Source organism: Zootoca vivipara, chromosome 4 (genome assembly GCF_965207765.1).
Source record: "Zootoca vivipara chromosome 4, rZooViv2.hap1.1, whole genome shotgun sequence".
Classification (NCBI taxonomy): Eukaryota; Metazoa; Chordata; class Lepidosauria; order Squamata; family Lacertidae; genus Zootoca; species Zootoca vivipara.
This window is the reverse complement of record NC_142587.1, coordinates 25579181-25592451: the sequence shown is the minus strand read 5'-3', so window position 1 is coordinate 25592451 and position 13271 is coordinate 25579181. Positions and strand designations below refer to the sequence as shown.

Below are 13271 nucleotides of genomic sequence, written 5' to 3'. Positions count from 1 at the left end.
TTGTAGCTTACTTGGTACTGGGCTCTTTGACAAATTAAGTGGCACTCTGCTAAACCAAAGCATTTACAATGAAAATAATACCTGAGCTGCTCAGAGATATAGCAGATTTTGAGTTGCCAAGCAGCACCAACAAACTGTTGACTGGAACCCAACCTTCTTTGCTTGTGGTCAGATTCTTTACATACCTAGGGGGAAAATTTGTTTTTGCTTTTAAACTATTAAAAAAAAACACAGCATTAAAATATTAGGCCTCATTTGGAAGCAAAGTAGCCCTTATTTAGAGGCAGGCAACATTTTTTGTATTTCTTCTGGTGCATATTGTAATGCTCTAAAATCAAGGTTTCCTGATTTTAGTCTCCAGCTGTTTTTGGACTACAATTTCCATAATCCCTGACCACTGGTCCTGCTAGCTAGGGATGATGAGAGTTGTAGTCCAACAACAGCTGGAAACCCAAGTTTGGGAAACTAAGCTCTAAATTAACAACATTCCAGGTTAGAGAGATAGAGAGTTGAGGGTCACATGCTCCCTTCCCCATAAAGCCCCCTTTCGTAGTGAATTCCGCCCATCCATCTGATAGCTTTAACCATGGTTAAGGGAATACTGTATCCATTGTTTGCAAACCAGTTTCAGGAACTGAAAGAGGTCAGAAACAATATTGAGAAATCAGCAATGAGAACTGAACAATCTCACTGCCCTTTCCAAATCTCTTAACTATAGATATACATCTGGACATTGCACCAGGCCACGGTGCTTTTGCGGACATTCTGTCTTAAAATATTGGCATTCATACCAAAGTCCATCTTCTCCTTCATGCATCAGCTGAACTAACTCTCCGCTTTTCAGGGCCATGTCTTCAGGGCCTCCTCTCTCATGATCGGCCACAACAGTGTATTTACCAGGAGTCTAAACATACACAGTAGAAGATACAATTGGTTTAATGAGAAATAATCAAATAGCTATTAACTCAGAGACAGATTTTATGGTGATCAAAGTGCCAAAGCTGAATCAGTTTTTTTTTTTAAAAAGTGACTTATTATGCATGTGGAGCATTTCTCCCTCATAACTGAGAAGCAGAATCACATCCTCTCGAGCAGTGTTCTTCAATCTTGGTCCTCCAGCTGTTTTGGGACTACAACTACAACTCCCATCCTCCCTGACCACTGGTCCTGCTAGCTAGGGATCATGGGAGTTGTAGGCCTAAAACATCTGGAAGCCCAAAGTTGAGGAACACTGCTCTAGAGTGACTATGCATATATATATGAAATAGATTTTCCAGGACTGTCACAGTCCTGTACAACCAATAAATAGAACAGGGAAAGGGTTATGGAGTTCTAAATTCCGTCACCAGCATTCCATAGGACATACACTGTGTCAGTTTGCCCCATGATTAGCCAACATGGTGCCAACTACAACTCCTATCAGTCCCAACCAGCCTGGCCAATTGTTAGGGATAGTGGGAGTTGAAGTTTGGAGGGCACCACATTAACTCTCTGGTTTAGCCTTTCTCCAATGGTACATCAAAGTGCACACTGTTCATTTTCCTTCCACCCACCCCTCCCCGCATAACAACATACTGTACAGAGTTAGGCTACATTAGAATAAGTGCTGCAAAACTATGATCAACTCACTGTTCATTCTACCAGTGTCACTGAATGAATGAATGAATAAATAAATAATAATTACTATTTATACCCCACCTTTTTTCTCTGACAGAGACTCAAGGCAGCTTACAGATAAAAGGTTGTCATTTGCTGTATACCATACATTCTGATTGACAACCTATTTCCAAAGACACCATCTCCAAGGGGTCTATGGGAGATAAGTCACTGCAAATATTATATATATATATTATATTCAAATATTATATCTTCCTCCCTCCTATAAACATGAAAATATATTAGTTACCAGCTTCTTCTCTACTTTTACTTCTTCTTCTGCATCTGAGGAATTAAGCGGATCCTCCGCACTGGACCAGCCATCATTTTCTTCAGAAGCATCAAGTGACTGAGATGTTTTAGACCATCCTTAATAAACAAACAAGAAACTGTTATTGAAGCTTCTCAAGCAAGTACTGAACTGTTTTGATACAATAGCCATGAAGGGGTGTGTGTGTGTGTGTGTGTGTGTGTGTGTATATATATATATATATATATATATATATATATATGTATACACACACACACACACACACACACACACACACACACAGTATTATTTATTTATTTGACATTTAGTTGTGACTTCTATATTAAATGTGGGATACACTTTGAACAGTTACAGCAAAACACTAGATACCCTTTGAACCAATTCAATTGTACTAAGTGATATGCCGTCTTGGAGCATCTCATCTTCTAAATAAACAATCCCAAATAAAACTCGCACAACAGATTTCCATATCTACTTATTGAAAAACAACCCACTTCAACACAACTACAAAAGGATACCATATGAGTTCCCTGCACTCTCTCTCTCTGTCACATTACCTTAGTGTGAGCAAGAAATGAAACCTACAGCGCTGCTCTGCAGGTTAAAACAAGTCTGATTGTCAATGCCTTCTATTAATTACAACTAGGCAAATTAAATGAGCAGTAGTTGGCAAGACTCTTCGTAGTGGATCAGAATCTGCTCTTCCCAAAGAAGGTCATTGGGACGTTTGTTCCTCCAACCCAGGCATCCCCAAACTGCAGCCCTCCAGATGTTTTGGCCTACAACTCCCATGATCCCTAGCTAACAGGACCAGTGGTTGGGGAAGATGGGAATTGTAGTCCAAAACATCTGGAGGGCCAAAGTTTGGGGATGCCTGCTCCAACCCCATGCTGCCAATAAATACTGTATAGCTATTTATATAGCCATTTATTTTCACCCGTATGAATGCGGATGGCTGCCATTCACTTCTGTGGAAAATGTGGGAAGCTACACTTGGGGGCCCTGTTATGATGGAGGCAAAACCTGCCCTTCTCATGTCATGAGACGCTAGATGACCCAGCTTCCACAAGGAACACAGGTGGAGCACAACTCCTTGAGAAGTGGTTGTGACTGTCCATGCTAATCATAACAAGGGGCTTCCTGCAGATATAGAGTTCCAAAACTGGAACCCCTGATGCCATTGCCTGGTTCAAAAAGCAGCTTGGGGTGGAGTGGGGAGTATTAACCCTTTGTTATGATTCTGCAAAGCAAGTTACCCTTATCTCATCCCCTAAGCTGTTATTAATCACAGAGGTAAAGATGGGCACAATATTTGGGGAGGGAGGATCCCTGGCCCCAGTCTAAATCATGCTGCTTTTTTGGACAATGCAGGAAACTCTGATTCAATCCCACTCAGTCCTCAGTGGAATTAACCCCACACAATGGAATGGGGAGGGACTACCAGGACGGATGCTGTCCTGAGCTTTTTGGAGGAAGGATGGCATACCAGTAAGATTCCAGGCAGATTGAAAACCAATTTAAAAAGAAGGAACAATTCCCAATTATAGCTATAAATGAGTAAAATGGAACACCCCCCCCCCTCCCCAAAATGAGGCTTTCGGTTTTTGGGCAATTCTGCAAGATTTGTGCCTCTTGTCATCTGTGACACTACAAGATGTTAGAGGAAAGCCAAAGCAAGCCCTTAAAAGCAGCCACGAGTCACAGCACACATCACACCATGCACAAAGTCCATGTGGCCCCAGAAGAGATACGTTACCTTGCCTGCGCTGGGCTGCTAGTAAAAGATAAGTAGTGCTGACCCACTTGGCCCTGTTCCAAGTTAACACAGAACTTGCATCTGTGAAAGAACTGAATAATAAATATTCCTAGTGCATTACGCTGTTGCCATGGTACCACCTTCCACCCTGAGCTTGAAATTGGAAACTAGGTTCCACTCAATCATAATTAAAATGAAATAGCCTTGCACTATTTATCAAAGACAGGTCTAGCGTTTCTCTCTCCCCCCTTTTAACTAATGTTTGCTATCTTTTTATCAGGTTATATGTTGCAACAACCTATCCGCTGCCAGCTCTACTCCCAGGTTCTCATCTCTCAGCTTTTTACACAATGTGGTTTCCTGGCACATTTGTCCCTGAACTTAAGTGAAGGTACAGAAAATTGCATTGCTTTGTTGGCTACCAGGTGTGGCAATTTCAGTCAAAGCGAAGTGCATGCTACTGTTGGGATTCTGCGATTTCAAGTTTGGAAAGTCGGCTCCACTCTACCTCTCAAACCCAAAGGAGTTGGATCACTCTTTACTTCATGTCGTTTAGTGTTTTTGTCTGGGCTGGTAGGAGAAGCTGCAGTAGGGCAAACAGGCAAAAAAGACAGAGAGACAAGAAAGAGATATTGAAGAATTTGAAAGAGAGAAAAATAGGTGGGTTGCATGCAAAGTACCTTTGAGTTTAGACTGGAAAACAAAAATAGAATCTCATACTTTTAACTGGTATTCATAAAAACAAGAAAAAACATTTTTAAAATCTAGGAATAATCAAAAAGTGCACAGTTGTGGTTATATGTACAAATACTAAAAAGCTGGTAGCAAAGATATAATTAATTTGCAATTTTCTTTATTTTCTGTATTCATATATCATTTTATTCCAATGAAACCAAATCTTGGATCAATACCTGGTCGTGAAAGAAGGATCATTGGCAAAGTCTGGCTTTTAGCGGTAGGAGACGCTGTTTCTGTCAAGGCAAGCATGGAATATTAGTGCTTACCTATATGAACTTTAAGTAGCTGGCTGCACTCATTGGCAGCTTCTCCAGAAAGAACTCAAAGGTAAAGGGGTTGTTAAAGAGAAGGAGAGAGAGAAAGGAGAGACTTTTTTCCATCAGGGCGATTGGTGCATAATGTTGGTCACTCCTTTCAATCTCGTAATAGCTCCATGGTTATAGTGTGAATGACATCTCAACATGTCTTCCTGGACACTTTAGATAAGTTATTCACTAACAGCATGAAACCACTGTGCGAGTGTGCACATGGCTCCCACAACCAAAGCACTGGCCACATGCAACGAGTGTAATTTAAAGCAGACCAGAGCAGGGCAGGTCTTTAAAACGCTTTCATGTAAAATGGTACAAAGGAAAATGCTATCAGAGATAACAGCTTTGAGAGCAAGACTTAGCCCACCTTCTGTGGTGGAAAAACACACAACCTCTTTTCCTTAGGGACCTGTGAAATTAACATTTCAAAAGGGTCTCTTTTGAAAAAAAAAGCTCCTCTTGATAAAAAGCTTTCTTGAAGGAAGCAAGTGCATTCCTTCTCCAGTAACAAACTGAGTTAATGATGATGATGATTTTATTTTATTATTTATACCCTGCCCATCTGGCTGGGTTTCCCAGGTAAGTTTTTAGAGATGACAGAACACAGCAGCTCACCTTGGAACATGAGAAAAGAGTGGAAGGAGTTGTCCACTGGGAACACATCATGACAGTGATCCCAAAACTGCATTAATTGCCTCCAAATATCTGGCAAAAATTAAGCCAATTCCAACTTATAAGAGCTTGAACCTTACTTTCCTAGACACTGTGTTTATGTCCAAGTACAATCTCAGTCCTTAATAACCATGAAGAACTTGATTAATACTGCCCCCACCCCACCACAAATGAAGTTTGAACATTCATTGTTCACAGAAAAGCATTCTGGTTGGTATGCAACACATCTTACAATTTTTGTGGAACTCCCTCCCAGCTCCAGGGAGGGAGAAAAAGAGAATAAGGACCAAGGTCTTCCTATCTGAACAGAAAGGCAACAGCTTGAAAGTTTGGGTTATTTATGGCTGGGAGCTCTAATGAAAATATGCTAAAGCAACTTTATAATCTTGTCAACAAAAATCATTTCAATCGTTCTATTTAGCCTCATATTTTACATTAGCTTCACGGCTCAAGGCCAGACAGCTGTCCTTTTGAATTTTTCAGGTCCTTAATCGGGGCTTTGAAAAACCAAGAGTTAAGGCTTTGAAGTTACAATAACCATTTTGGAAATACACAAATCCTAATGGTTTGAATCTTAAGTACTGTGGGCAAAGTTTCCAAGTCCTTTAATTCCTGGGCATTCAATGCCAACTCCCTGCAAAAACCTGATCTAGAGGGTCTAAGGACTCTTCGGAATGGTGCATATAGGCCTCTTCCTTGGATTCTAGCCAATATTTGTACACGTACACAGAGTGGCAACTACAGTGTGTACTGAACAAAAATAAACCAGCTAGCTTTGTAAAATTTACCTTTCTGGCTTTGGGGATTAGTAATACTGTACATTAGTGTGTGTGTGTGTGTGTGTGTGTGTGAGAGAGAGAGAGAGAGAGAGAGAGAACTGAGAAATCTGAGATAGTATCTTCAATAAAATGAAGACAGAGGGGAAAAGAACAGAGGAGTCAAAGGTAAACCAGAAGGTTGTGCCAGAAAAGTAAGGCATTTATGAAGAATTAATTATTGAAATGGGAACAAAGTAACAGAATCACCCACATGTTTACTACACTTTTAGAATCATTTCTTTTTTTAAAGAGCTTGAATCTTAATATAGTAATGAAAAATCACCCTATGGAGACAAACAGGTTCCTGCAAATAAATCAGTGTGGTTCTTCTATGGGATTTAAGACAGGCATGCTAATGAACAGATATTAAACAGAACCAACTAGCCAATATTTGTTGTATACCTACCTAAAAAAAGATTATTATTATTATTATTATTATTTGCACACCTGTTGGTTTTATCTATGACAAGAGTTGACATGGCAAAATATGATCACATGATCAAAATATGGTCACAACTCCTTTTATGCCACAACTTATTCCACTTTACAGTAATTGATGCACATTAATAACCAAAGGGTATTTCAAATTTACCTTTGCCTTTTTCAGGATACTTTGATGCTACTGAGGTTACACATCCATCAGGACTTACAACACCAGCATTTCTCTCCTCCTGTTTTCTGGTGTTCCTTGCCTCATTTCTTGAAGGACTGTTCATGGAAGAAATACAAGGGCCAATTCACTTGTTCCCATTACAAGATAACCACAACAATCTCCGAGCAAGTAAAACAAACCTTTTCTTTTCCTTTCTTTTTTTAAAGCAAGAGACAACCTTACAAATTAGACATACTTTCCCACTTAATGGGTACGGGGAGAGATGTTCTACACTAAACACTATGGCAGGCATCCCCAAACTGCGGCCCTCCAGATGTTTTGGCCTACAACTCCCCCTAGCTAACAGGACCAGTGGTTGGGGAAGATGGGAATTGTAGTCCAAAACATCTGGAGGCCCGAAGTTTGGGGATGACTGCACTATGGTATTGTGTTTGCTTAGCTCGCTCCATATCTACAATAAATATTTCAGAACAAAAATGAAGGGACAAATCTGTACCTGACACAGTTATTTTTAAGCTGAGACTTGCAGGGAATTTTTCAGGTTGCCTGCCAGTGAGGTACCAGTAAGTAAAGGTGCAGGTAACCTGAAAGTTTCTAAAAATGCATATGTACAAAAGTTGGGATCATCATCGTTCTCTACTGTTTGTAAAAGCACCCATACAGGAGGTGCTATAAGTAGATTAAGAAGGCATTTAAACTCTCACACTGCAATATTTAGCAAGTAAGTTTAAAGCAAATAAATGCTTTTGGAGACAGGCAAAGCAGAAAACATTGAAATTGGAAGAGTATCTGATGAATCAATGTTTTATAAAGTTATTTGTGGAGCAGATAGCAGCTTACCTGGTATTATTAGACGATGCAGGTAAAGGGAGACTGTTTGTATGTTCTAGAACTCTATGCTGGCTAGCTTCTGTAGGGAAAAGAGAGAGAGAGAGAGAGAGAGAGAGAGAGAGAGAGAGAGAGAGAGAGAGAGAGAGAGAGAGAGAGAGACTGCCTATCAAAGCACCTCAGGCAAGCTGCATACCTTTGGTTCAGATTTTGGAAGTTCTGTGCAAACTTTGGAGCTCTCACCAAATACTGAAGGGGAACCAAATTATATGGCTTCCACTACACGACAACAAACTGAGCATGAACAGAACTCTTTGACAGTAACTGTGGGACTTTGGTTCCAAGCTGCAAGCAAATTAGCAGCAACCCCAACATCAGGACAGGGTGGGAAGTTTTGCATCCATCCCCAATTGCAGCATCTTTAATCTCCCCCCACAAAATACAATGGAAGCTGCTTGTGTCTGTTAGGGAAACTAAATGCAGCCATCATACTGATAGCCACATTGCTATTGACAGATATTAGGGAGAAAGAAAAGACTTACGCCTGCATGCCTGTAACTGACTGGTCAATACTTTCCTAATTTCATTTACCCAGGTGGCTTTGACTTCCAGGGTTGGAGCCTGCATCAAAAAGGAAAAGGTAAAAATTCAGCCAACTATTTGCCACAAATTAAGCCATTTCGAAACGAGACAGGCAGGACCAATGTTTTCGGGCCTCAAAGAAAACATCTACACCAGGGGTTGGCAACCTAAGGCTCATGGGCCACAAGCAGCCCACGGGGGTCATTTAACTGGCCCAGGAGCTGCCCCCGAACTGAGCCGCCCGCTCGGCAAGTCACCGTGCACCGTGCACAGCATGAGGACTCACTTCTGTGGCACCGGAAATCGCATCTGTGCATGCACAGACGCCGGAAATCGCCCCTGATCTACACCTCCATAAAACTGGCTTTAAAAGGCAGCACAATGCTTAAAATGGGGGGTGGGTGTTGTTTACCTGTATTATATACACTTCTTCCCTTGCATTATACCAGATTTCAAATTTTTTAGCGTCACCTTTAACGTTCTCTGTTATTCCAACAGCAGTCATCTGAAAACAAAAGGAATGTTGAATTGACATCTGGCATGACACCCTTGCTAGTTGTATATATATCTTGCTGCAGCCAAAATGTTATTACTTTTGCTCTACTATTTATTAAAATGTTTATTTTTTTAAAAAACAACACATCTTACATTTAAGGAATTCTTAAAGCTATATGAGGGTGCTTTCTCATATCCTTCTCCATTTTCTTCTCTCTTTTTACAGAACAGTATTGCCTTCTCATGAAGGAAGAGGTGCCTCTGCATTGGCTTGAAACGTGCCAGGTCCTTGACTTTCGAGTGCCCCTTTTTGTGATCAGTCCACACACTGAAAGATCCCTGCATCAGAAGCTTGCCAAGTTCATTCAGGTTTCCCTTAAAACAAAAAAACAAAAAGCAGACTTTTTACACTTTGTTAATAATATTTAGAAAGGAAAACCAGCAATGGAGCTGCACCATGGGTAGAATTAAATGTTTTGCTAAGGAGAATGTGCCTTCATTTCTATTTGCCAGAAAGAACAATCTCCCCTCCCTTTCTCCCAACATGCTGTTCTCAGGGTTCTTCTGACCCTCCTGGGTAGATTTGGGGAAGGCGTGGGGGATGCACATGGGTGGGGAAGAGAAGTGGAGAAAGTCCTGTTGCACTAGGGGGACTAGGTGAATTAATACCGGTGTACTGGAATAAGTAAAGATCATCAGTGTCAAAGCAACGATTCTTCAACATCAACTTCGTTGGACTGGTCATGTTGTGGGGATGCCTGGTTATCGTCTTCCAAAGCAACTACTCTATTCCGAACTTAAAAATGGAAAGCGTAATGCTGGCGGTCAACAAAAGAGGTTTAAAGACGGTCTCAAGGCAAATCTTTTAAAATGTAGTATCGTCGTCGTTTAGTCGTGTCCGACTCTTCATGACCCCACGGACCATAGCATGCCAGGCACTCCTGTCTTCCACTGCCTCCCGCAGTTTGGTCAAACTCATGTTCGTAGCTTCAAGAACACTGTCCAACCATCTCATCCTCTGTCGTCCCCTTCTCCTTGTGCCCTCAATCTTTCCCAACATCAGGGTCTTTTCCAAGGATTCTTCTCTTCTCATGAGGTGGCCAAAGTATTGGAGCCTCAGCTTCACGATCTGTCCTTCCAGTGAGCACTCAGGGTTGATTTCCTTCAGAATGGATAGGTTTGATCTTCTTGCAGTCCATGGGACTCTCAAGAGTCTCCTCCAGCACCATAATTCAAAAGCATCAATTCTTCGGCGATCAGCCTTCTTTATGGTCCAGCTCTCACTTCCATACATCACTACTGGGAAAACCATAGCTTTAACTATATGGACCTTTGTCGGCAAGGTGATGTCTCTGCTTTTTAACATGCTGTCTAGGTTTGTCATTGCTTTTCTCCCAAGAAGCAGGCGTCTTTTAATTTCGTGACTGCTGTCACCATCTGCAGTGATCAAGGAGCCCAAGAAAGTAAAATCTCTCACTGCCTCCATTTCTTCCCCTTCTATTTGCCAGGAGGTGATGGGACCAGTAGCCATGATCTTGGTTTTTTTTTATGTTGAGTTTCAGACCATATTTTGCGCTCTCCTCTTTCACCCTCATTAAAAAGTTCTTTAATTCCTCCTTACTTTCTGCCATCAAGGTTGTGTCATCTGCATATCTGAGTATAAACACCGACAACTGGGAAACACTTGCCTGAGAGCGGTCCACTTGGAGAACAGCCTTTACCAAAGGTGTCATGGGCTTTGAGACACCCGAACTCAGGGCACAAGGGAGAAACGTGCTAAGAGGAAGGCACGCTTGGCAAACCCACACCGTGATCAACTCCCACCCGGAAACCAATGTCCCCACTGTGGAAGGACGTGTGGATCCAGAATTGGCTTCCACAGTCACTTACGGACTCATTGTTAAAACTGTGTTTATGGAAGACAATCTTACTCAGCTATGAGTGATCGCCAAAGAAGATGTTATGTTGGCTTGTGCAAGTGGAACAATTTAGTTGAAGCTGGTCCTAAGCCTGCATTATTCTCCTGGAACTGGGTGGGTTGGTTCTATAGTCCTGCCTCTTAAGTCCAGTGAACAGTCCCTTCCTGAGGAAATGGAGAACATCCAATGTCTGGACTTTGGCTGGCTAAGGCTGCTGGGTCTCATGAACTAACCAAAACTGTTTCAGAGTTTTAGTCTCCCCTTCTCTCAGGGCTTTGGATGGCAAAAGTTAAATGTTAAAAGTCAGGAACCAGAATTAAAGTGTGGGACGGTAGAGAGAAGAAAAACCTATTTTATATACGGCAAGTCCTCTCACCAACACCACCCTGCAGATTTCTATTCCATTCTAAAATTCAATCGATGCGTATATCTCTTTTTGTGGGGGAGCGACACACCAAACACAGGCTAAGTGACATGCCACCAGAAATAATGTAAGAAGGGGAAAAGTTTTTCCTTAAGTGCCAACTAACAGAATATATCGCAGCTCAATGTGTTTTGAAACAAGTTCCTTCTTCAGCAGCAATCTCAAAACTTCTGAACTCTGTAGAACAGCAGAAGCAGCTTCGACAAACATTGCAGCTCATCTAGTACCGTTAGTAAAAGTGCAAGACAGGGCAAAAATACATGCTCAAGCTGCTGCAACTATTCTAAAAAAGAAAAAGAAGAAAAGGAAACTTTTAAGATTCTTTCTAAAGAAGGAAGCTGTAGTCTGAAATGTACTGAGGTGGAACAAATCTTGTAGGATGGCATTTTTGATAACTGGCTTCTTCTTTCTGCATTCTTTCAGTAGTTTTGACCATCATTTCAGATAAATGGTGATGGGGAAAACTGTTGCAGAAAATATTGGCACTACTGCTTGCATTATGTATCACTAAAAAGTGAAATTTTAATGCTACTACTTACATCATAGCCAGTGATTGCAATCTGGTGCATGGAATCATTAACTGCTTTAAGAATTCCCAATATTGATGTCAGTGCCTCCTGAAGATCTTCCGCCCCTTCACAATTTTTACTGTATTTTAGCATTTCCTGTGAAAGAAGTAAATATAGCACCTTATGAATCTCAAGAGCAACAACATTATCTAAATACAACAGGGGAGCTACTACTATATGCCATAAAATAAATGGTGACTGCAATCCTATATAATAATGTCCAAGTTGTCCCTGCGTCCAGTTGTCCCGTGTGTCCCTGAGGTACTGCGCATGTGCCCCAGGGATACAGGGATTGGACAGCAGAGACTGCCCGCGCGCACTCTCCCCCCCCCTGCCTCCTCCAACCGCCGCTCCCGCCGGACACCGCCTCACTGCAGGGCACGTCAGGGAAGCGAGGGTGGAGGCCGGCGAAGGCCTCCTCGCAACCCTCCCTGGCCCGTGAGAGGAGCGGCGGTTGGAGGAGGCAGGGGGGGGGAGAGTGCACGCGTCCTTCCTGTCGGCGGCTGGCGGAGAGGAAGGAAGGAGAAAGCGCTCCTCCGTTCCTGTCCCCCTGCCGCCGACAGCAAGGACAGGTCCCAGGGTTCAGAGAAGCGCTGTGCAAGCGCTTCTCCGAACTCTGGGATGTCTGCTTCCTGTCGGCGGCTGCGGGAGAGGAACGGAGGAGGAGAAAGCAGCGCTTTCTCCTCCTCTGTTCCTGTCCCCCTGCCGCCGACAGCAAGGACAGGTCCCAGGGTTTAGAGAAGCGCTGTGCAAGCGCTTCTCCGAACTCTGGGGTGTCTGCTTCCTGTCGGCGGCTGCGGGAGAGGAACGGAGGAGGAGAAAGCAGCGCTTTCTCCTCCTCCGTTCCTGTCCCCCTGCCGCCGACAGCAAGGACAGGTCCCAGGGTTCGGAGAAGCGCTGCGCAAGCGCTTCTCCGAACCCCAGGATTCTAGCGCCCGTTATTAAACGGGCTGAAAACCACTAGTATAAAATATAAGGTTACAATCTGAGAAGAGACAGTGAAGCTGGGAGACCAGCTTGTCAGCTCATAATGATTCACTTCATTGCAATCTTGCTGAAGGCAACTGTAAATGAAGACTGTAAAGGATGCTACAAATTGCAAACACTGTCAAAGCTATAAACTATGGAATTACTAATAGTGGGCATTGCTCTAAATCAGAGTCACTTAGAAATTAACTAAGGGCATGGCTAAAATAATATTATACTCCTACCTTTAGCAAAAGCTGATATTTGGTTATTCTTTGAACAGGTTTCAGCAAATAGGAATCCAAACTCAGCTTGTGGTCAAGTTTTCTCTGACACTCCTATAAATATAAATGAATAAAGAACTGGGGAAAAAATCCTTCCATGAGATGCAATGAGAAAGATAGTAATCAACTAATTGTGTGTTTTCAGTAAAATAAAGAATACCTGAAAGAATACAGAGTCTGAGAACTGCCTCCATAGACTTTCAGATCGAGGTTTATTCTGACAGTATTTTTCATAAATCTGAAAGTCTTCCATCTGAATGAGAGAAAATAATTATTACAAAAGTTTTAAGTTTTCATGCAATTATGAAGTAAACTGTCACACTTACAATGGGCATTCGACTAAGTCTTACTCAGAGGAGACCCACCAAA

At 42.2% G+C, this 13271-nt stretch overlaps 1 protein-coding gene across 19 annotated transcripts in view; it reads right to left on the bottom strand.

The window, feature by feature from the left end:
* The window catches only part of MCF2L (MCF.2 cell line derived transforming sequence like), a 116101-nt gene that overhangs the window by 2331 nt on the left and 100499 nt on the right, over window positions 1-13271 (bottom strand). For 8 of the 19 annotated variants that reach the window (XM_088668573.1, XM_088668574.1, XM_088668572.1 and 5 more), the window contains 14 exons: window positions 13063-13155; window positions 12864-12956; window positions 11623-11748; window positions 8894-9115; window positions 8658-8750; window positions 8206-8284; window positions 7676-7745; window positions 6815-6930; window positions 4595-4654; window positions 4192-4266; window positions 3684-3764; window positions 1907-2025; window positions 792-904; window positions 82-185 (listed from right to left, as the gene is read on the bottom strand). In XM_088668573.1, the coding sequence (XP_088524699.1) occupies window positions 82-185; window positions 792-904; window positions 1907-2025; window positions 3684-3764; window positions 4192-4266; window positions 4595-4654; window positions 6815-6930; window positions 7676-7745; window positions 8206-8284; window positions 8658-8750; window positions 8894-9115; window positions 11623-11748; window positions 12864-12956; window positions 13063-13155 (1444 nt within the window). The remainder of the gene's footprint in view (window positions 1-81; window positions 186-791; window positions 905-1906; window positions 2026-3683; window positions 3765-4191; window positions 4267-4594; window positions 4655-6814; window positions 6931-7675; window positions 7746-8205; window positions 8285-8657; window positions 8751-8893; window positions 9116-11622; window positions 11749-12863; window positions 12957-13062; window positions 13156-13271) is intronic. The other 11 variants (XM_088668579.1, XM_060273385.2, XM_088668580.1 and 8 more) reach the window with 4 other exon arrangements.